The sequence below is a fragment of the Ranitomeya imitator genome, chromosome 2 (assembly GCF_032444005.1).
Source record: "Ranitomeya imitator isolate aRanImi1 chromosome 2, aRanImi1.pri, whole genome shotgun sequence".
Classification (NCBI taxonomy): domain Eukaryota; kingdom Metazoa; phylum Chordata; class Amphibia; order Anura; family Dendrobatidae; genus Ranitomeya; species Ranitomeya imitator.
In genome coordinates this window covers 543549030-543572336 of record NC_091283.1, presented here as the reverse complement: position 1 = coordinate 543572336, position 23307 = coordinate 543549030, and the positions used below count along the sequence as shown (strand labels likewise).

At 45.6% G+C, this 23307-nt stretch overlaps 1 protein-coding gene across 3 annotated transcripts in view; it reads left to right on the top strand.

Annotated features, from left to right (window-relative positions):
• The window catches only part of CHD6 (chromodomain helicase DNA binding protein 6), a 252579-nt gene that overhangs the window by 176826 nt on the left and 52446 nt on the right, over positions 1 to 23307 (top strand). For all 3 annotated transcript variants that reach the window (XM_069751935.1, XM_069751934.1, XM_069751936.1), the window contains exon 23: positions 19729 to 19888. In XM_069751935.1, the coding sequence (XP_069608036.1) occupies positions 19729 to 19888 (160 nt within the window). The remainder of the gene's footprint in view (positions 1 to 19728; positions 19889 to 23307) is intronic.

The window sequence follows — 23307 nt, the reverse complement described above, 5'->3', positions numbered from 1 at the left end:
TTTATAAGGCAAAAAAATCCCACTTATTAAACCTGAGAGGGCACACCTGTGAAGTGAAAACCATTCTCGGTGACTACCTCTTGAAGCTCATCAAGAGAATGCCAAGAGTGTGCAAAGCAGTCATGAAAGCAAAAGGTGGCTTCTTTGAAGAACTTAGAATATAAGACATAATTTCAGACGTTTCATACTTTTTTAACTATATAATTCCACATTCATAGTTTTGATGCCTTCAGTATGAATGTACAATTTTCATAGTCATGAAAATACAGAAAAATCTTTAAATGAGAAGGTGTGTCCAAACTTTTGGTCTGTACTGTACCTGTGTGTCATCTCCCCTGTATATAGTATATACCTGTATGTCATCTCCCCTGTATATAGTATGTACCTGTATTTCATCTCCCCTGTATATAGTATATACCTGTGTCATGTCCTCCTGTATATAGTATATATCTGTATGTCATTTCCTCCTGTATATAGTATATACCTGTATGTCATTTCCTCCTGTATATACCTGTGTCATCTCCTCCTGTATATAGTATATACCTGTGTGTCATGTCCTCCTGTATATAGTATATACATGTGTCATCTCCCCTGTATATAGTATATACCTGTGTGTCATCTCCACCTGTATATAGTATATACCTGTGTGTCATCTCCCCTGTATATATATATATATATATATATATATATATATATATATATATATATATATATATATATACCTGTGTGTCATCTCCCCTGTATATACATATACCTGTGTGTCATCTCCCCTGTATGTAGTATATACCTGTGTGTCATCTCCTCCTGTATATAGTATATATGTGTGTGTCATCTCCTCCTGTATATAGTATATACCTGTGTCATCTCCTCCTGTATATAGTATATACCTGTGTGTCATCTCCTCCTGTATTAGACCTCATTCACACGTTATTTGCTCAGTATTTTTACCTCAGTATTTGTAAGCTAAATTGGCAGCCTGATAAATCCCCAGCCAACAGGAAGCCCTCCCCCTTGGCAGTATATATTAGCTTACACATACACATAATAGACGGGTCATGTGACTGACAGCTGCCGTTTTTCCTATATGGTACATTTGTTGCTCTTGTAGTTTGTCTGCTTATTGATCAGATTTTTATTTTTGAAGGATAATACCAGACTTGTGTGTGTTTTAGGGCGAGTTTCATGTGTCAAGTTGTGTGTGTTGAGTTGCATGTGGCGACATGCATGTAGCGACTTTTGTGAGATGAGTTTTGTGTGGCGACATGGGTGTAGCAACTTTTTGTGTGTCGAGTTGCATGTGACAGGTTAGTGTAGCAAGTTGTGTGCAGCAAGTTTTGCGCATGGTGAGTTTTGCGCATGGCGAGTTTTGTGTGGTGAGTTTTGAGTATGCAAGTTTTGTGTGAGGCAACTTTTGCATGTGTTGCAACTTTTGTGCATGTGGCAATTTTTCCATGTGTGCAAGTTTTGCGTGTGGCGAGTTTTCCAAGAGGTGAATTTTGCACGTGTGGCGAGTTTTGCATGTGGCGAGTTTTGCGCGTGGCGAGTTTTGAGCGGCGACTTTTGTGTTTCGACTTTTATGTGGCGAGGTTGGTGTATGTGTAGTGAAATGTGTGCTGAGGGTGGTATATGTGTTCAAGCACGTGGTAGTGTGTGGCACATTTTGTGTGCGTGTTCATATCCCCGTGTGTGGTGAGTATCACATGTCGGGCCCCACCTTATCAACTGTACGGGATATAATCTTTGGCGCCATCGCTCTCACTCTTTAAGTTCCCCTTTTTCACATCTGGCAGCTGTCAATTTGCCTCCAACGCTTTTCCTTTCACTTTTTCCCCATTATGTAGATAGGGGCAAAATTGTTTCGTGAATTGGAACGCGCAGGGTTAAAATTTCGCCTCACAACATAGCCTATGACGCTTTCGGGGTCCAGACGTGTGACTGTGCAAAATTTTGTGGCTGTAACTATGACGGTGCAGATGCCAGTCCCGGACATACACACACACATTCAGCTTTATATATATATATAATAAATATATATATATATATATGTATATATATATATATATATATATATATATATATACACACAGTGTGTGTGTGTATATATATATATATAATATATATATATATAATATATAAAGCTTAATGTGCGTAAGTATGTATGTGTGTGGAGATGACACGCAGGTATATACTATATACAGGTGGAGATGACCTAAAGGTATATACTATATACTGGAGGAGATGACACACAGGTATATACTTTATACAGGAGCAGATAATACACAGGTATATACTATATACAGGAGGAGATGATTTACAGGTACATACTATATACAGGAGGAGATGACACGCGTATATACTATATACAGGAGGAGATGACATACAGGTATATACTATATAAAAGAGGAGATGACACATAGGTATAGATGAGGAGAGGACACACAGCAGGTATATACTATATACAGGGGAGATGACATACAGGTATATACTATATACAGGAGATGACATACAGGTATATACTATATATAGGAGGAGATGACATACAGGTATATAGTATATACAGAAGAGATGACATACAGGTATATAATATATACAGGAGGAGATGACACATGGGTATATACAATATACAGGAGGAGATGACATACAGCAGGTATATACTATTTACAGGGGTGATGGCATACAGGTATATACTATATACAAGAGAAGACATACAGGTGTATACTATATATAAGGGAGATGACAAACATGTATATACTGAGGTGAAAATGAGGGGTGTGAGGTGAAAATGAAAAGGTGTGAGGGGAAAATAGTGGAGTGATCGGAAAATGACAGATGTGAGGTCGAAATGACAAGTGTTAGGGGAGAACGAGAGGAATGAGGGGGAAAATAAGAGGAGTGAGGTGGAAAATGAGAGGTGTAAGGGAGAAAATGAGAGGCATGATGGGAAAATAAGAGACGTGAGGTGCTATAACTAACCACAGATATTTACTATGCCCAGGCAACGCCGGGCTCTTCAGCTAGTATATATATATTGCAAAGGATATATGAGATATGTCCTGGCTACTAATGGCCACATCTCAGCCTGAAATTCTCAGCTTTAGGCCGGGGTCACACTTGCGAGTGTGATGTGAGAAACTCGCGCGAGTCTCTCACATCAATACCCGGCACTGCCACCGGCACTCAGGACTGGAGTGTGTGGATGTATGTATTTCTATGCAGTCGGCCTTAGGCCACATTGAGTATTTGGTGAGTTTTTTACCTCAGTATTTCTAAGCCAAAACTAGGAGTGGGTGATAAATGCAGAAGTGGTGACTTGTTTCTATTATACTTTTCCTCTGATTGCTCCATTCCTGGTTTTGGCTTACAAATACTAATGTAAAATACTCACCAAATACTGAATGTGTGCACATGACCTTAAAATAAGCCCTGAATCTTTTCTTCAGCTATGATCCAGGCCTAGTTATAGCCTATTAAATTACTGGCTGTAGAGATCGGAGAGCGGCAATGTGTGAGCTCCTCCTGTCCCTGTGTAACACTAGGTTTTATGCATCACACCTGCAAAATTGTTGTTTTTTTTAAATGTATTGAAAAAAAACTAAACTAATTTGGCATTGTTGCAAAATTGGCTTGTCACAATAATAATAATAAAGCCAAAAATATATTTTGTGATCCTTTTGCTTTAAAAAAAAAATGAAAGAAAAAGCAACCAAAAATGTCTTAAGAATTCCAGATGGTATCAATAAAAACTACACTTTGTCACGCAACAAATTAGCCATCCTACAGCTCTGTCACCATGGTGTAGCGTTATTTTATATGACAGGTTCCTTTTGACATCTATGACGTATAAGTACGTCATAGGTTGTGTTCCTGTATTTGCTCCGGCACTGATAATTTTTTCCCCATTTTCCAGTACACTATATGATAAAATTAATAGTGTCGTTCAAAAGTACAACTCATCCCGCAAAAAAACAAACCCTCATATAGCCATATTGACCGAAAAATAAGAAAGTGATGGCTCTGGAAAGAAGGGGAGCAAAAGACGAAAAGGAAAATCCCAAGGTCGTGAAGGGGTTAATGCTGTTAGTGGTTCGGGCAGCTTGAATTGGCCATCTGATTCCCTTTAACTCCTTCATGGCCTTGGATGTATCCATGTTCCCTGGTTTAGGAAGTACTTAACGATTTTGATGCAACAGGAACTGTTTGCGCATGATCGTTGCTGGGTGTTCAACTCATAGGACAGATGATACCCGTGCCCGCACTGCTCCCGGCAGTTTAACCCGCTACATGCTGCTATCGATAGTGATGGCAGCATTTAGAAAGCAGGCAGATGGAGGTGGGCTTGCCTCTGCTCTGCTAGCGGGGGCCCTTGAGATGTCATCACAGGGAACTTGATCATTGCCATGGTGACCCAATGTCGTCATGGCGACATCCAGATCACCAGAACTAGCAAGCTTGTTACACAATGCTCAAAGCATGGTGTATCAAGCTTGTATGTCAGAGTAGCACTGACCGTTTATAAAGCATAGCAATACTGGAGCTATGCTTGATAAGCGATCACAGTAAAAAAGTGAAGTCCCATAGAGGGACTAAGTAAAAAAGGAAAAGAAAAAAAAATGTAGAAATACAAATGTTTGGTATCGCTGAAGCGGCCTGACCTATAAACCTGTCACACTAGTTAACCCCTTCAGTGAACAACATAAAAAAACAAGCCAAAAATGCTTTATCATACCGCCTAACAAAAGGTGGAATAAAATGCAATCAAAAAGTCGAATTTAAATAAAAATGGTACCACTGAAATTGTCATCTTCTTCTGCAAAAGCCAAGTTGTACTGACCCGAAGAATAAAGCTGCCTATCACTTTTACCACACGAGGAACGGCAAAAATAAAAATCCCTAAAAACAATTCCTGAATTGCTGGTTTTCGTTCATTCTACCTCTCAAAATTATAGCTATAAAAATATGTCACACGTCTTTTAGTGTGTAACAGCAGCCATGCATAAAAAAAATAAAAATAAATCTAGTATCACTGTAATCGCACCGACCTGAAGAATAAAGTTCTAAAAAATAAAGATTTTTTCCATTCTGTCTCCCAAAGACAGAAGTAAGTCTCGGCTCACATTTATCCTACACTCTGTGCTGAGCGCCTTAACCGGGGTTTCTGTATGATACACGTTGGGGCTCTGTAAACTATTCTATGAAAATTTGTGCTCCAGGAGGCAAATAGCGCTCCGTCCCTCCCAAGTCTTGCCATATGACTGAGCAGTAGAGCACAGCCACATAGGGGGTATTTCTATATTCAGAAGAAATTGTGGGACAAATTTTGGTGCCATTTTTACCCATTTCCCAGTATGAAAATGTAAAATATGGGACTAACACACAATTTTGTTGGTAAAAATGTAATTCTTTTTTCTTCATTGCCCAATCGTATAAAATTTTGTGACACACCTGTGGTGTCAATATGATCACTGCATCCCTAGATGAAATTCATTGAGAGGTGTAGTTTGTAAAATAGGTTAAATATGAGTGGTTCTGCTGTTCTGGCATTTCAGGTGCTCTCCCAGTTGGTCATGGCACCTGCAAACTATAATCATAAAATCTGCACAATAGTATGGCGCTTCTTCCCTTCTGCTGAGCTTGGAACTGTGCCTGAAAAGTATTTTGTGATTACATGTAGGGTATTGGCGCACTCAGGAGATATTTTTTACAACGAACTTGGATCCATTTTTTCCTGCTAGTCCTTAGACAAATTAAAAACTTGTAGCTTAAACAACATTTTAGTGGTAAAAATGTAATTATTCTTTCTTCACTGATCAATGGTATAAAATTCTGTGTGGCACATGTGGCATCAATATGATCACTGCACCTCTAGATGAATTAATTGAGTGGTGTAGTTTGTAAAATGGTGTCACTTATGGGGGGTTCTGCTATTCTGGCACCTTAGGGACTCTACTAGTGTGACATGGCACTCTCAAACCAGTCCAGCAAAATCTGAACTCCAATATGACGCTTCCTCCATCCTGATCTTTACATTGTGCGTCAAAAGTAGACATAGTTCTATAGGGTATTGATGTACTCAGGAGACATTGCACAGCTAATTTTACGGTCCATTTTCTCCTGGTATCCTTGAGAAAATTTGGGGCTAAAACAACATTTTTGTGGGAATTTAATTTTTTTTTTTTTTCATTTTCACAGATCAAAATTGTAAAATTCTGTGAATCACCTGTGGTTTCAAGGTACTCACCACACATGTAGATAAATTCCTTGAGAGGGTCTAGTTTCCGAAATTGGGTCACTTATGGGGGGGTTTCCACTAGTGATGAGCGAATATACTCGTTACTCGAGATTTCCTGAGCATGCTCGGCTGTCCTCCCGAGTATTTTTTAGTGCTCTGAGATTTAGTTTTTATTGCCGCAGCTGAATGATTTACATCTGTTAGCCAGCATAAGAACATGTGGGGGTTGCTAGGGAATTCCCACATGCACCTGTGCTGGCTAACAGATGTAAATCATTCAGCTGCGGCAATAAAAACGAAATCTCCGAGCACTAAAAAAATACTCGTAGGACACCCGTGCGTGCTCGGGAAATCTCGAGTAACGAGTATATTCGCTCATCACTAGTTTCCACTGTTAAGCCACATAAGGGACTCTCCAAACGTGACATAACACCCGCAGACCATTCCATCACAGCAGCGTCGGACTGGAGCACCTTGGGCCCACCAGAGAAAATCATTCTTGGGGCCCACTATGTAGCTACATAGAAATAGATACAAGACCACCAATTGTGCGGTAAAAAGTGCTAATATCAGGGTATAATATAAGGTAGTTCACGTCTTAATAATGTTGGGTTGGGGTAGCCCCCTCACAGAATATGATGTAGCCCCCTCATAAAATATAATGCAGTCCCCTCTCATAGAATATAATGCAGCACCCCACAAAATATAATGCAACCCTCTCAGGTATGACGCAGTCCCCACCATAGAATATAATGTAGCACCCCATAGGGTATAATGCAGCCCCCCTCAGATAGTATAATGCCACCCACCACAGAATATAATGTAGTCCCCTGAGAGAATGCAGTTCCACCACAGAATATAATGCAGCCCCCCCATAGAGTATACTGTAGCCCCCTCATATAGTATGATGTAGCCCCCATAATATTATGTCCCCTGAGAGAATAATGCAGCCCCACCACAGAATATAATGCAGCCCCCCATAGAGTATACTGTAACCCCTCATATAGTATGATGTAGCCCCCCATAATATAATGTAGTACCCTGAGTATAATGCAGTCCCCCCACAGAATATAATGTAGCCCCAGGGCCGTATTTAGAGTTTCTGCTGCCCTAAGCACTTTTAGGACTGCCTCCCCCTTTGGTGAGTATGACACTATCGGCAGTGACTTTGGCAAGAATCACTGATGTGAAAGTCGCCTTTTGCAGCAGATCCGGCAGTTTTTCTGCATCTGCCGCGTAACGGATCACTTATGGCAACACTGCGTTCGGCCTCATTCATTCCCTATGGGATTTGCGGCACTTGCCGTGATCTGGCAGATGCGGTACCATACCTCCCAACTTTTGAAGAAGGGAACGAGGTATAAAATTTGCGGCGTGCGTAGTGCGCCGTGGCAAATTTTAGGCCACGCCTCTGACTACACCCATTTCACAACTAGTCACACCCATATCCACGTCCCAACCGCAGCCATTTAGCACTGCTGATCACACTGTTTTATATACAATAATTGTAAGCAAACAAAAATATGGCCACACAGTGCTCCATACTGTATAATGGCCACACATGATGCTCAATACTGTATAACGGCCACACATGATGCTCCATACTGTATAATGGCCAAACATGATGCTCCATACTGTATAACGGCCACACATGATGCTCAATACTGTATAACGGCCACACCACACATGATGCTCCATACTGTATAATGGCCACACACAGTTCTCCATACTGTATAATGGCCACACACAGTTCTCCATACTGTATAATGGCCACACATGATGCTCCATAGTGTATAATGGCCACACATGATGCTCAATACTGTATAATGGCCACACATGATGCTCAATACTGTATAATGGCCACACATGATGCTCCATAGTGTATAATGGGTATAATGGCCACACATTGCTCCATACTGTATAATGACCACCCACACATAGTGCTCCATACTGTATAACGGCCACACAGTTCTCCATATTGTATAATGATCCCACATAATGCTCAATACTGTATAATGGCCACAAAACCATACTGTATAACGGCCACACATGATGCTCCATACTGTATAACGGCCACACATGATGCTCCATACTGTATAACGGCCCCCCTCCTGTATGCATGGCTCATCTCCCTCCCATCCCACATACATAGCTCATATTACCCCTCCTGTATGCATGACTCATATCTCCCCATGTATGCATGGCTCATATTCCCCCTCCTGTATGTATTGCTCATATTCCCCCCCACCTGTATGCATGGCTCATATTCACCCCTCCTGTATGCATGGCTCATATTCCCCCCCCCCCCCCGTATGCATGGCTCATATCCCCCCACCTGTATGCATGGCTCGTATTCCCCCCCTATGCATGGCTCATATCCCCCCCACCTGTATGCATGGCTCATATCCCATCCCCCCCCCTCCTGTATGCATGGCTCATATCCCCCCCCCTGTATGCATAGCTCATATTCCGCCCCCCTATGCATGGCTCATATCCCCCCCCCGTATGTATGGCTCATATTCCCCCCTGTATGCATGGCTCATATCCCATCCCCCCCCCTCCTGTATGCATGGCTCATATCCCCCCCGTATGCATAGCTCATATTCCGCCCCCCTATGCATGGCTCATATCCCCCCCCCCCCTGTATGCATGGCTCATATTCCCCCCTGTATGCATGGCTCATATTCCCCCCTGTATGCATGGCTAATATTCCCCCCTGTATGTATGGCTCATATTCCCCCCTGTATGCATGGCTTATATTCCCCCCTGTATGCATGGCTTATATTCCCCCCTGTATGCATGGCTCATATCCCCCCGTTACTGTATGCATGGCTCATAGTCCGCCCCTGTATGCATGGCTCATATCCCCCTGTTACTGTATGCATGGCTCATAGTCCGCCCCTGTATGCATGGCTTATATTCCCCCGTTACTGTATGCATGGCTCATAGTCCGCCCCTGTATGCATGGCTTATCTCTCCGCATCCGCTCCTGCTCGGCGCGCCGGCTTATGTCCTCCTTCATCCCCCCCGTCCCTCATACAGTACTCACCTGTCCCACTGCACGGCCGTGCCGACATCCCTCGCGCTCTGTCCCGGCTCCAGGCGCCAGCGCACGGGCGCAGCACCTTCTTCCTGCTTGAGCGGTCATGTGACACTGCTCATTTAAGGTCATGAATATGCGCATATTCATGGTCTTAATGAGCGGTGTCACGTGACCGCTCGTTCAGGACGAGCTGCAGTGCAGACGCCGAGACCATCGCTGGAGCAGGGTGAGTATCGTCTTCAAGGCAGGCGGCGGGGGGCCCTGGAGGCTGGAGCAGTGGGGGCCCTGGAGCAGTGGGGGCCCTGCCACGGTTCTCCGGTGGGCCAGTCCGAGCCTGCATCACAGTCTGTCGTCCAAAACATCACTCCTTGCTTTCTGAGTTCGGCCGTGCACCTAAACAGTAGTTTTTCCCCACATATGGGGTATTCACATACTCCGGAGACCACACAACAAATTTGGGGTTGCATTTTCCCTTTTTTCTCCTTCCCTTTTACCCTTGTGGAAATAAAATGAGGGTTAAAATAACATTTTTGGGGAAAAATGTAATTATTTTTTTTTTTCCATGGCTCAACGTCATAAATTTCTGTGAAGCACCTAGGGGTTTAAGGTGCTCACCACACAACTAGATAAGTTCCTTGTGGTGTCTAGTTTCCAAAATGGGGTCACTTTTGTGGGGGATTTCACTGCTTAAGATGGTTTTTGTGAAAAATAGGGATTTTTGTGTACTCACCGTAAAATCCTTATCTCCGAGGCAATCATTGGGGGACACAGGACCATGGGTGTTATACTGCTGCCACTAGGAGGACACTAAGTGAACACAGAAAAGATTAACTCCTCCTCTGCAGTATACACCCTCTCGCTGGCTGAAACTCAACCAGTTCGGTAACAAAGCAGTAGGAGTATTAAGCAAAGGACAATAAACTACCGTATATACTCGAGTATAAGCTGAGATTTTCAGCACATTTTTTTAGGCTGAAAATGCCCCTGTCGGCTTATACTCGAGTCATTGTCTCAGGGGGGTCGGCGGGGGAGCGGTGGCAGTGACATACTCACCTGCTCCTGGCGCGGTCCCTGCATCTCTGATGGTCTCCGGGCGCTGACAGCTTCTTCCTCTGTTGAGCGGTCACATGGTACCGCTCATTATAGTAATTAATATAGACGCGACTCCACTCCCATAAGGGTGGAGCCGCATATTCATTACTGTAATGAGCAGGACCGGTGACCGCTCAACGCTGGAAGAAGCTGTCAGCGCCCAGAGAAGACCATCAGGGAAGCCTCCAGGGACCGCACCGGGAGCAGGTGAGTATAATGGGGAGGGTGAGCACATTGCGCGATATTCACCTGTCCTCGTTCCACCGCTGGGCTCAGTCTTCCTCGTCCTCTGCTATGACGCTCAGGTCAAAGGGTGTGATGACGTAGTTAGTGCGCACCCTCTGCCTGAACGTCAGTGCAGAGGACTCTGAAGACAGAGCCCGGCGGTGGAACGAGGACAGGTGAATATTGCAAATGTCGGGGGCCTGAGTGATGAGAGGTGAGTATGTCAATTTTTTTTTAATCGCAGCAACAGCATATGGGGCAAGTATCTCTATGGAGCATCTTATGGGGCCATAATCCGCATTTGTGCAGCATTATATGGGGAAATATCTCTATGGAGCATCTTATGGGGCCATAATCACCATTTGTGCAGCATTATATGGGGCAAATATCTCTATGGAGCATCTTATGGAGCCGTAATCACCATTTGTGTGAGCCCTCGCGGGCAGGGTCCTCTCTTCTCCTGTACCAGTTGTGACTTGTATTGTTCAAGATTATTGTACCTGTTTTTATGTACCGTATATACTCGAGTATAAGCCGACTCCCCTAATTTTGCCACAAAAAACTGGGAAAACTTATTGACTTGAGTATAAGCCTAGGGTGGAAAATGCAGCAGCTACTGGTGAATTTCAAAAATAAAAATAGATGCTCCATACTGTTCATTATGGCCCCATAGCTGTGCCATATAGTGCTCTGCACCATTCATTATTACCCCATAGATGTACCATAGAAAGCTGTGCCATATAGTGCTCTGCACCGTTCATTATTGCCCCATAGCTGTGCCATATAGTGCTCTGCACCATTCATTATTGCCCCATAGCTGTGCCATATAGTGCTCTGCACCGTTCATTATTGCCCCATAGCTGTGCCATATAGTGCTCTGCACCGTTCATTATTGCCCCATAGCTGTGCCATATAGTGCTCTGCACCGTTCATTATTGCCCCATAGCTGTGCCATATAGTGCTCTGCACCGTTCATTATTGCCCCATAGCTGCCATATAGTGCTCTGCGCCGTTCATTATTGCCCCATAGCTGCCATATAGTACTCTGCGCCATTCATTATTGCCCCATAGCTGTGCCATATAGTGCTCTGCGCCGTTCATTATTGCCCCATAGCTGTGCCATATAAAGCTGTGCCATTGCTGCTGCAATAAAAAAAAAATGCCATACTCACCTCGCTGCTTGCAGCTCCCAGCGTCTCGTCCCGGCGTCTCTCCGCACTGACTGATCAGGCAGAGGGCGCCGCGCACACTATATGCGTCATCGCGCCCTCTGACCTGAACAGTCAGAGCAAGAGGACGCGAAGACAGAGCGGCGCCCGGCGTGTGGAACGCGGACAGGTGAATATTGCATACTTACCTGCTCCCGGAGTCCCGCTCCCTCTGCCTGTCACACGGTCTTCGGTGCCGCAGCCTCTTCCTCTATCAGCAGTCACCGGCACCGCTGATTAGAGAAATGAATATGCGGCTCCACCCCTATGGGAGGTGGAGCCGCATATTCATTTCTCTAATCAGCGGTCCCACGTGACCGCTGAACAGGGGAAGAGTTGCAGCACCGAAGACCGTGTGACGGGCAGAGGGAGCGTCAGGACCGCCGGGACTAGGTGAGTATGCCTCAGCGCTCTCTCCCCCTCACCCGCTGACCCTGCCGCCCACCGTGACTCGAGTATAAGCCGAGAGGGGCACTTTCAGCCCAAAATTTTGGGCTGAAAATCTCGGCTTATACTCGAGTATATACGGTATACCCCTCCTCACATGTAAAGCGCCATGGAATAAATGGCGCTATAATAATAAATAATAATAATAATAATTTGTGCAGTATTATATGGGGCAAATATCTCTATGGAGCATCTTATGGGGCCATAATCAGCATTTGTGCAGCATTATATGGGGCAAATATCTCTATGGAGCATCTTATGGTGCCATAATCAGCGTTTGTGCAGCATTATATGGGGCAAATATCTCTATGGAGCATCTTATGGGGCCATAATTAGCATTTGTGCAGCATTATATTGGGCAAATATCTCTATGGAACATCTTATGGTGCCATAATCAGCATTTGTGCTGCATTATATGGGGCAAATATCTCTATGGAGCATCTTATGGGGCCATAATCAGCATTTGTGCAGCATTATATGGGGCAAATATCTCTATGGAGCATCTTATGGGGCCATAATCACCATTTGTGCAGCATTATATGGGGCAAATATCTCTATGGAGCACCTTATGGGGCCATAATCAGCATTTGTGCAGCATTATATGGGGCAAATATCTCTGTGGAGCATCTTATGGGACCATAATCAGCATTTGAGCAGCATTATATGGGGCAAATATCTCTATGGAGCATCTTATTTTGCCATAATCAGCATTTGTGCAGCATTATATGGGGCAAATATCTCTATGGAGCATCTTATGGGGCCATAATCAGCATTTGTGCAGCATTATATGGGGCAAATATCTCTATGGAGCCATAATCACCATTTGTGCAGCATTATATGGGGCAAATATCTCTATTGAGCATCTTTTGGGGCCCAGCATTGTATGGGGCAAATGTGTCTATGGAGCATCTTATGGGACCATTATTAACCTTTGTGCAGCATTATATGGGGCATATTTTAATATGCAGCATCTTATGGGGCCCATCATGAACTGTATGGAGCATTATATGGGGCTCCTGATTCAATATAGATATTCAAAAACACCTACTGATATCTCAATTAATTTAACTTTTATTGGTACCTATTTTTATTTTTGAAATTTACCAGTAGCTGCTGCACTTTCCACCCTAGGCTTATACCGGAGTTAAGTTTTCCCAGATTTTTGTGGCAAAGTTAGGGGTCTCGGCTTATACTCGGGCCGGCTTATACTCGAGTATATACGGTATATCAAAACTGAAGAACTAAACAACAAGCCAATAGGCTAACAGGGTTGTTGCTGTGTCCCCAAATGATTGGTTCGGAGAAAAGGATTTTACGGTGAGTACACAAAAATCCCTATATCTCCTACGCCACATTGGGGGGCACAGGACCATGGGACGTCCTAAAGCAGTCCCTGGGTGGGGAGCAATACAACTGCTAATACCCCATATAAAACTGGCTTACGGCTGTGGTACTGACGATTGCAGAATGCGCCTGCCAAGAGCAGCGTCTGCAGAAGACTGAGAATGAATGTGATAGTGTTTTGTAAGAGTGTGCAAGCTGGACCATGTTGCAGCTTTCAGATCTGTTGTGCTGACACCTGGTGCCGAATGGCCCAAGAGGCGCCCACTGACCGAGTAGAATGTGCCTTAATCCCTGCTGGGACAGGAGTGCCCCTTACACGGTAGCTCTCCTGAATAGCCGAGCAAATCCACTTGGCTAGTGTGGCCTTTGAAGCGGCTAGACCCTTCCTATGCCCTTCTGGAAGCAGGAACAGGACATCTGACTTGTGGAAGGGAGCCGTCCGCGAGATGTACCGTCTAAGAGCCCTAACCACATCAAGAGTGTGAAGAGCTTTCTCGATACGATGGACTGGTGCCTGACAGAATGAAGGCAGAACAATCTCCTCATTGAGGTGAAAAGAGGAAACAACTTTGGGCTTGAAAGTGGGGGAAGTCCTCAAGACTGCCTTGTCTTGATGAAAAATCAGGAACCGGGGTCGGCAGGATAAGGCTGCCAACTTCGAGACTCGTCTGATTGATGTAATCGCCACTAGGATAACCACCTTCCAGGAAAGAAAGGTTAGTGATACGTCCTGCAGTAGTTCGAAAGGGGCCTCCTGTAAAACTCCGATGACCAAATTAAGATCCCATGAATCCAACGGCATTTTATAGGGAGGCGCCACACGGGAAACCCACTCCCTGAATGAACGTCTTTACCGGTAATCTGGTGGCAATCTTGCGTTGGAATAGAACTGACAAGGCTGAAACTTGTCCTTTGAGTAAACTTAAGCGCGAGACCCGACTCTAATCCGGATTGTAGGAATTCCAATATGGAAGGGATGGAGAACACCAGAGGAGATCGTCCATGGGCGTTGCACCATGAGAAGAAGATTCGCCAGGTGCGATGATAAATGCGCATGAACGCTGGCTTCCTAGCACTAATCATGGAGGTCACTTCAGGAGAGAATCCAGCTTTGGCTAAAATCCAAGATTCAACATCCACGCTGTCAAAGACAGGAGGCCCCGGAGTTCTGGTGGTAAATCGGGCCCTGCGAAAGTAGATCCATGTGATCTGGTAGTTCCGCGTACCATGCCTGGCGCGGCCAGTCCGGCATGACTAGGATCACTGGTACCAACTCTGCTCTGATTTTCTTGATGACCCCTGGGAGCAAGGGGAGAGGGGGAAAAATGTACGGGAGTCGAAACTGATGCCACGGCAGAACCAAGGCATCTGCTCCGACGGCACATAGATCATGTGATTGGGCAATGAACTGGGGAACTTTGTTGTTTAGCCTTGAGGCCATGAGATCCACATCTGGAGTCCCCCAGCGATGACAAATCTGCTGAAAGACTTCCAGATGAAGAGACCATTCTCCCGAGTCAAGGCCCTGGCGACTGAGAAAGTCCGCTGCCCAATTCTCTACACCCGGGATGTGGATTGCCGAGATTGGCGAATGGTTGCTCTTGGCCCAATGGAGGATGTGACTCACTTCGTGCATGGCCGTCCTGCTGCGGGTTCCCCCTTGACGATTGATATACGCCACCGCCGTGGCGTTGTTGGATTGTATCCTGATGTAGTGACCTGTGAGGAGATGGTGAAAACTCAGTAGGGCTAGTCTGATCGCTTGTATCTCCAAGATGTTGATGGGGAGGCGCGACTCTCAAGTGGACCAACGACCCTGTGCCGTGTGGTGGCTGAAAACTGCACCCCAGCCCAAAAGGCTGGCGTCGGTGGTCACCACTAACCAGCGTACCGGGAGAAAAGACTTCCTTTGGTTCAGGGAGGACTTCAGCGTCCATCACCTGTGGGTCTGCCTGACCCACAGAGTCAGACGGAACCAATGGTCGAGAGAAAACAGGTTCCTGTCCCAGGCCAACAGCAGTGCATGTTGCAAAGGGAGGAGATGGAACTGTGCGAACGGGACCGCTTCCATCGCTGCTACCATTTTTCTGAGAATGCCCATGCTGAAATGAATGGAGTGAGGGGCTGGGCGGGAAAGACTCCGTGCTCCCTGGTTTAAGGCCAAGGCCTTTTCTGGAGGGAGAATGACCAACCCGCGGGAAGTGTCCAGGATCATTACCAAGAAGGAAATTCGCTGAGGCGGTAACAGAGAAGAATTTTCGAAGTTTATTTTCCCGCACAGGCGAGAAAGTGTATTCACCGTGATACCGACGGACTCCTCACAGGCTGGAAGGGATGGACATTTGATCAGTAGGTCGTCCAGATACGGAAGTACCACCACTCTCCGAGCGTGAAGAATGGCCATGACAGCTGCCTTGACCTTGGTGAAGACTCTGGGGGCGGTGGCGAGGCCGAAGGGCAAGGCAACGAACTGGAAGTGTTCCTCGCGGAATGCGAAGCGTAGGAACTGTTGATGGGAAGGAAAAATTGAGATGTGAAGGTAAGCATCTTTGATGTCTATGGATGCTAGAAACTCTCCTTTTTCCATGGAGGCGACGACTGTACGGAGAGATTCCATTCTGAACCGTCGTTCCTTGACAAACGTGTTTAACAGCTTTAGGTCCAGTATGGGCTGCAGCGATCCATCATTCTTTCAGGCCACAAGTAGGTTCGAGTAAAAACCCTTGAACCTTTCGTACTGAGGAACCAGAATAATGACTCCGTCCCTTCGTAGCGCATGTATGACGTGGAGAAAAGCTGTTGTCCTTGTTTTTGAAGGGGAAGAAGGGAAAAAAACGTGTCGGGGAGGAGAAGAAAGCTCTATTTTGTATCCGGAGGACACCAGCTCTCTGACCCACTCGTCGTGGACGACTGAGAGCCAGGCTTGACGGAACGAAAGTAAACGGCCGCCTACTTTGTCGGTGCCCGCCGGATGTCGCAACGAGTCATTGTGTAGAAGATCTAAGGGATCTGGCTCCCTTAGATCCAGACGTCCTTGGTCTGGATTTCCAGGTATCGTTAGGTCTGTATGAGACCTGGGAACCTCTGTCTCCATGCGGAACCCATCCTGATCCAGAAGAGAAGGTTGTAGAGGACCAACTGAAATTGTTGCGAAAAGGCCGGGATCGAGGCTGTTGATTCCAAAACAGCCGGGTGGGCCTTTGTTGAGGAAAAAATTTACTCTTCCCTAACGTCAGAAATGATTTGGTCCTGTTTCTCTCCAAATAAGCGACCAGCTTGGTAAGACAGAGAGGTCAACGATTTTTTGGAAGCAGAATCTGCCCGCCAATCTCTGAGCCATAGGGCCCTTCTGATGGAGACTGCATTTGCAGCTGCCTGTGCTGCGCTATTGGCCGCATCTATCGAAGCGTTAACTACGAAGTCCCTGGCTTGAGCTATCTGACTAGCGAGGTTGGCAGCCTCTGGGGGAAGATTGTGGTCGTGAATGGTTGCGGTTAGCAGCTCTGCCCAAGCGACCATTGCCTTAGCCACCCAAGTCGCGGTGAAGGATGGAAAGGTCGCCGCTCCTGAAGCCTCGAAGACCGAACAAGCGAGGTAGTCAATTTGACGTCAGTGGGGTTTTTGACTGAGGAACCGTCGGACAAGGATAGGAGTGTTCTGGACGAGATACAGCAGGGTCCACTGAAGGGGACTGTAGCCAATCATTCATTAAATCCGGGGCAAAAGGATATTTGGACTCGATAGGCTTTTGACCAGTGAACCGTTTATCTGGTCGGTCCCTGTGTTTCTGGACAATGTCCTTAAACTCAGGATGATTGGCAAATACTTTTTGGACACGTTTAGTCTTTTAAAAAGACACCACGTGTTCCGGAGGGGATATGAATTCCTCGGCCACCCTCAGGGTCTTGTTGACCGCCTCAATAAAGGAATCAAGCGTCTCTTGACAAGTCGAGGAATCCTGGACTAAAGACGCATCAGACTTGTATTCGGAGTCATGTGTGCTGCGAACCTCAGGAGAGGGGGAGCGAGAAATTGAGCTCGCAGATGCTGAAGCACGAGCGTGATCGGGGGACGCGACATGGGTCATTTTTCTAGAGACCTGAACCCCCTTTGACTGAGTACGACCCCTGCTAACGGACTGTTCCCTACCATTGCCAGAGTCCTCCGCGGTCGACAAAGTGACGTTCTGACTTAAAGAGAGTCCCTGGAGAGAGTCTATTGCTTGGCCAGGGAAGCCATAGACCGTGACAGGGAAGCAGCCCACTCAGGGGGACTAGGCTCAGTAGGGTCTGTGGCGACGGCGAGTGGTGGCTGTGCTCAGGCCGGGTCACAGTTCGTACATAACGGAGTATTGTGAGCACGTGGCAAGGCAGTATTGCAAGTGGCACATGAGGTAAAAAAAAAACACTGTGTGTTTTTAGTTAACCTGTTTGGCCTCCTTAGATTGAGACATAGTGTGTCCCTAATGGTTAAAGACAGAGTATGCCCTACAGGTGCAGAGAAGGGGTTAAGCTCTCTTCCAGACACTGATGCAGCTTACCCAAGGTCCTGTTCCTGTGTCCCCAGGGAAGAAGTCGGTGGTATGAAAACCGCAGAAGGATTTTCGGCGGTCCTGTACTGTTGCTGGTGGTGCTGTCAGTCAGCGTGGCCCCACAGCCGTTGCAAAACAGGTTGCCTGAAAAATCATGGCCCCCGAGATTAGCAGGGCTCTTCTCATTCAGGATGAGAAGTGCCAGGAATGTGGGCGGTAGCTCCAGCGGTGTGAGGCGCCATGCAATTTGCGGCCTAATCTGGCTAAAAGCCAGGAGCTACATTTCTGGGGCCTGCCGGCGGTGCGCGCCGGCTGAGAAGAAGGGGGCCGCGACGGGACACAGACTGACTGCCGCTGGCACCGGGCCAGTGCCTCCTCTCCCCAGGGACCAGGACCCGCACCTTCCGTCTCGGATGCAGGGAAGCACGAGGGGACTCATACTCACGGAGGTGATGCTGCAGAGCCGGAGTTGTGCAGCGCCTCCTCTTTTCTTAAGGGTATAAACCTCAATCCATCTTCCCTATAGCGGGGGATGGAGAGGACCATCCGTTCGACTTGCGCCTGCGGTCGTGGGGCTGTAGTGACGCCATTGGGTGGGGGCCTCTGTCCATCCAGCTATGGGTTTTTCGGCTCCGGAGAGGAACATGAAGAGGAAACTCCATGTGCTCACCATTTTGTAGGTGTTGGGAGATCGGGACCATGAAGGAATCGTCACCCCAAAGTGAGGTTAGGCGTGCCCCAGTCATCGCAGGAGAGGGTACGGGGAGATATACTCGGCGTTTTCGCCTGTTAATGGTTCGGGGGAGAACAGACCCTTGAAAGGGATCCGTCGCCCCCTTCAGTCCATTAATTAAAAAATAAAAATTTACAGAAAAAAAAAAGGAAAAATTAAAAATAAAAACGTTGGGGTCTGAAACAGACCCAAGTGCCTCCATTAATTCCTGTGAACCACCTGATGGGTTAATAAACTACTTGAATATGGTTTTGAGCACTTTGAGGGGTGTAGTTTTTAGAATGTTGTCACTTTTGGGTATTTTCTGTCATTTGGGCTCCTCAAAGTCACTTCTAATGTGATGTGGTCCCTAAAAACAATGGTTTTGTTGGATAAATAAGAAATCGCTGGTTAACTTAATTTAAGTTTCCAAAAAATGTGCCGATGTAAAGTAGACATGTGGGAAATGTTATTTAGGTTACGTAATATTTTGTGTGACATAACTCTCTGGTTTAAGGGCATAAAAATTGAAAGTTTGAAAATTGCTAAATTTTTGCCAATTTTTGTTTCACAAATAAACCCAAGTCATATCAAACCAATCTTGTTGCAATATTGAAGTACAATATTTCACTAAAAAACAGTCTCCGTATCAGTGGGATCCGTTCAAGAATTCAAAAGGTGTTTCCACATATAGTGACACTGGTCAGAGTTGTGAAATTTGGCTTGGGGATGAAGGGATTAAAACCACAATGCCTGTAGACACCATTGCATGGATGCCAGCATAAAATATAGAAAAATAACGAATACATTTGTGCAGATGCTGATGCATTTAGCTCACAGACCATATTTTTAGATAGAAGGCTCATTTTGATGATGTATACATGTAATTTGCTGCAGGTTTATCTGCACCAGTCCCTCGTGGAAGAAAAGGGAAGAAAATAAAGAACCAGATGTTACTCCCAGAGATCAAGAACGCAGATTGGCTCGCTAGCTGTAACCCTGAGATTGTCCTGCATGATGACAGCTATAAAAAACATCTGAAGCAACACTGCAATAAGTAAGTCTATCTACTTGTTCACACATTGCATTTTTGCAAAGTTATAAAGGCTGTGCTTGACAGTATCAGCAAAGTGGGATTTCTGAAATCTCATGCACACGCTGCTTATTTTTTTCCTTGCAGATTTGAATTTGTTTTAAATCTGCAACATGTTAATTCCTTCACCATTTTTGCATCTTTTTTTACCCATTCCAGTGAATGGGTGAAAAAAAAAACATCAAAAACATTCATATTTTACCCAGAGTCTTTCCAGCCAACACTCCAGTATTTGTATTACAAAAACTGCTGCAAATGCTGAATGTGTGGACATACCCAATTGAAGAATTCACGGCAGATGTGCTTGCTGATGAAAGAATGAAACTAATTTAAAGTCATGCAACAAAATCTGTAGCGTGAGAATAGATCTTAAAGTTGTCTTGACTTACATGTGTAGAGGTTGATTGAATGTATGGTAGTTTTTCGAAGTATTTGAAGTTCTAACTTGCATAAAAGTGGCTGGAGCATTGACATCATGACTACAGCGTGCATCACCACTTAAGCCAATTACTGAGCTTGGCATCTGCTGCCATTAACAACAGGAGAGTGTCGATATGAGTGATTGGTTGTAGCTGTGATGTCACGACTACAGACAAAACAAAGATGCTGGACTAGAAGACTTGACAAGCGGCACTGGACCGAGGAAGGTGAGTAGAGATGGGCATACTCCTGGATGTTCGGGTCCGGCTGGTTAGGACGAACAGTTAAAAAACAAAGTTGGGGTACCAGAGCAGTACCCGGACCAGGGCCTGAACATCCAGTGTTTTCCATGCTGGCATGTACAGATTGGCGGTAAAATCATTACCACTGGTCAGAGAGCTGCGGTTCCCACGCTGTCAAATGACATTGTGAGCCCACAGCTGTGATCAGAGGTATAAAGTTTACTTCCGGTCACTGGTGTCGGCAGATGGGACTACTGCTCCCATCAGCCTACACCTGCTGCTGCTAATAACAGCAAGAGCAGGAGCAGCTGATGGGGAGTATTCATCAGCCTGCGCTCTAAATAAATAATTAAAAAAAAAAAAACAGCTTGGATTTCCCTGTATTTTTGATAACCAGCCAGGCAAAACTGACAGCTGAGGGAGCAACCCTCAGTTGTCAAGGTTAGCAAGGTTGGTTATCAAGAATAGAGGGGTCCCCACGGTGTTTTTTTTTTTTTTTTTTCAAATTATTTAAATAAATAATTTTAAAAAACGACTTGACGTTACCCCATTTTTGACAATCAGCCTTGCTAAAGCAGACAGCTGGGTGCTGGTATTCTCAGGCTGGTAAGATGTCACTGATATTGCCCCCCAGCCTAAAAATAGCAGCCCGCAGTCGGCCAGAAAAGGCGCATCCATTAGATGCGTCAATTCTGGGGCTTTGCCCAGCTCTTCCCACTTGCCCTGTAGCAGTGGTACGTGGGGTTCATATGTGGGGGGTTGATATCTCCTTTGTATTGTCCGGTGACATCAAGCCCACGACTTAGTAATGGAGAAGCGTCTGTAAGACACATATCCATTACTAATCCTATAGTTACCGTATTTTTCGGACTATACGACGCACTTTTTTCCTCCCAAAATGTGGAAGAAAATGGGGGGTGCGTCTTATAGTCCGGATATATTGGCTCTGGCTGTGGTGGGGAGGTGGGGGAGCGGTTTCGGTGGAGCATCGGGTCACAGGAAGCTGGAGCCGGTGCCTCCAGCTAAATCCTGTGCCCGCTGCTAAAGATAAATTAATATGCACTGCCCTCCACGCCCATGGGCGTGGAGGGCAATCAATATTCATTTCTTCCTGGCATCCTGGTATGATTGATTGGCCCCATCCCCTTGCTGGTATAATTGGCCCAATATCCTTGCTGGTATGATTGGCCCAATATCCTTGCTGGTATGATTGGCCCCATGCCAGTCCTGTTATGCATGGCCCCATCAGAAAAGATTAAAAAAAACAAACCTTTAATCTTGCCTTCCTCCGCTCCCTCGCATTCGCAGCATCCTATTCCGGTGCCAGCAGCTGCTTAATGCTTGTAAGCTGCGCGTGGCAGGGCCATCATGCGCTGCTCACAAGCAGAGCACAGCTGCCGGAATACTCACTGGGTGTTCATCAGAGATCGCGGTGAGTATCCATTCCTCTTCAGTATCGTGCACTGTCAGCCGCCTGCTTCCTGCTACTGCCGGCGGTTACGTGTGCCGATACTTAGAGAAACGAATATTCTGAATATTCATTTATCTTAAGTATCGGCACACGTGACCGCCGCCCCCAGCAGGAAGCAGGCGGCTGACAGTGCGCGATACTGATGAGGGCCATGCATACCAGGATAGGGATGAGGGGACCATATTTATCAGGATAGGTGATGTTAAGTACAGAATTGACCACATTTTTGGCTTTAGTTTTTTTCCCCTAATTTCCTCCTTTAAAACCTAGGTGCGTCTTATGGTCCGGTGCGTCTTATGGTCCCAAAAAAATACGGTATATTGCAAACAAGCACACAACCAGAATAAAGTCCTTTAATTAAACAAATGAAACGGACTTCTTAAATGATTCCAAATTAAACCATACTCGCGTCATCGCCCATTCCATTGAAGCCACAGTCTCCTGTAATAACATAAAAAAACAATAATATCCCTCACCTGTCCATCGTTCTGTCCCACGTCGTAATCCATGTATGGGCATAAACAGTTTTCAACCTGGACGGTGCCAAGATGCGAACGTTCAGGCTGAGAATCACTGGGAGAATGAGCTGCTGCGAGCGCAGCATCAGTGACTAGTGGTGGCATCATCAAGTTTACCGCCAGTCACTGATGCTGCGTTTCCAGCCTGTACCCTGAACTCCAGTGTTCTCGATGAGACTCTCGCTAGCACAGTGAGAAAGTCTCAAGGTGCAACGCTGAGCTCAGAGAGTTCACTGTGAGAAGTTTCTCCCGGTAAACTGCTGTGAACTCACCTCTGCACCATGAGGCTTTTTCTCACTGTGCTAGCGGGAATCTCTCAGCAACTCATTCATGTGTGGTTCTCTGTCTGGATGGTCGCATCTAGGAACTGTCCAGGTTGAAATCTGTTTATGGTGAAAGTAAGAAAAGAATCCAGCTCAGGAAAATGTATAAAATCGAAAATTCTTTATTCCAAATAATTTTTAAAACGAGAAGAAACACTGCATGTCAAAAATCAACAATATCCAAAAAATGGAAGGACAACCATGGTACAGCTGAACGCGATTCGAACACAAAGTGTTCTTAGTCCACAGCCTAGACAGTGGACTAAGAACACTTTGTGTTCGAAACGCGTTCAGCTGTACCATGGTTGTCCTTCCATTTTTTGGATATTGTTGATTTTTGACATGCAGTGTTTCTTCTCGTTTTAAAAATTATTTGGAATAAAGAATACTCGATTTTATACATTTTCCT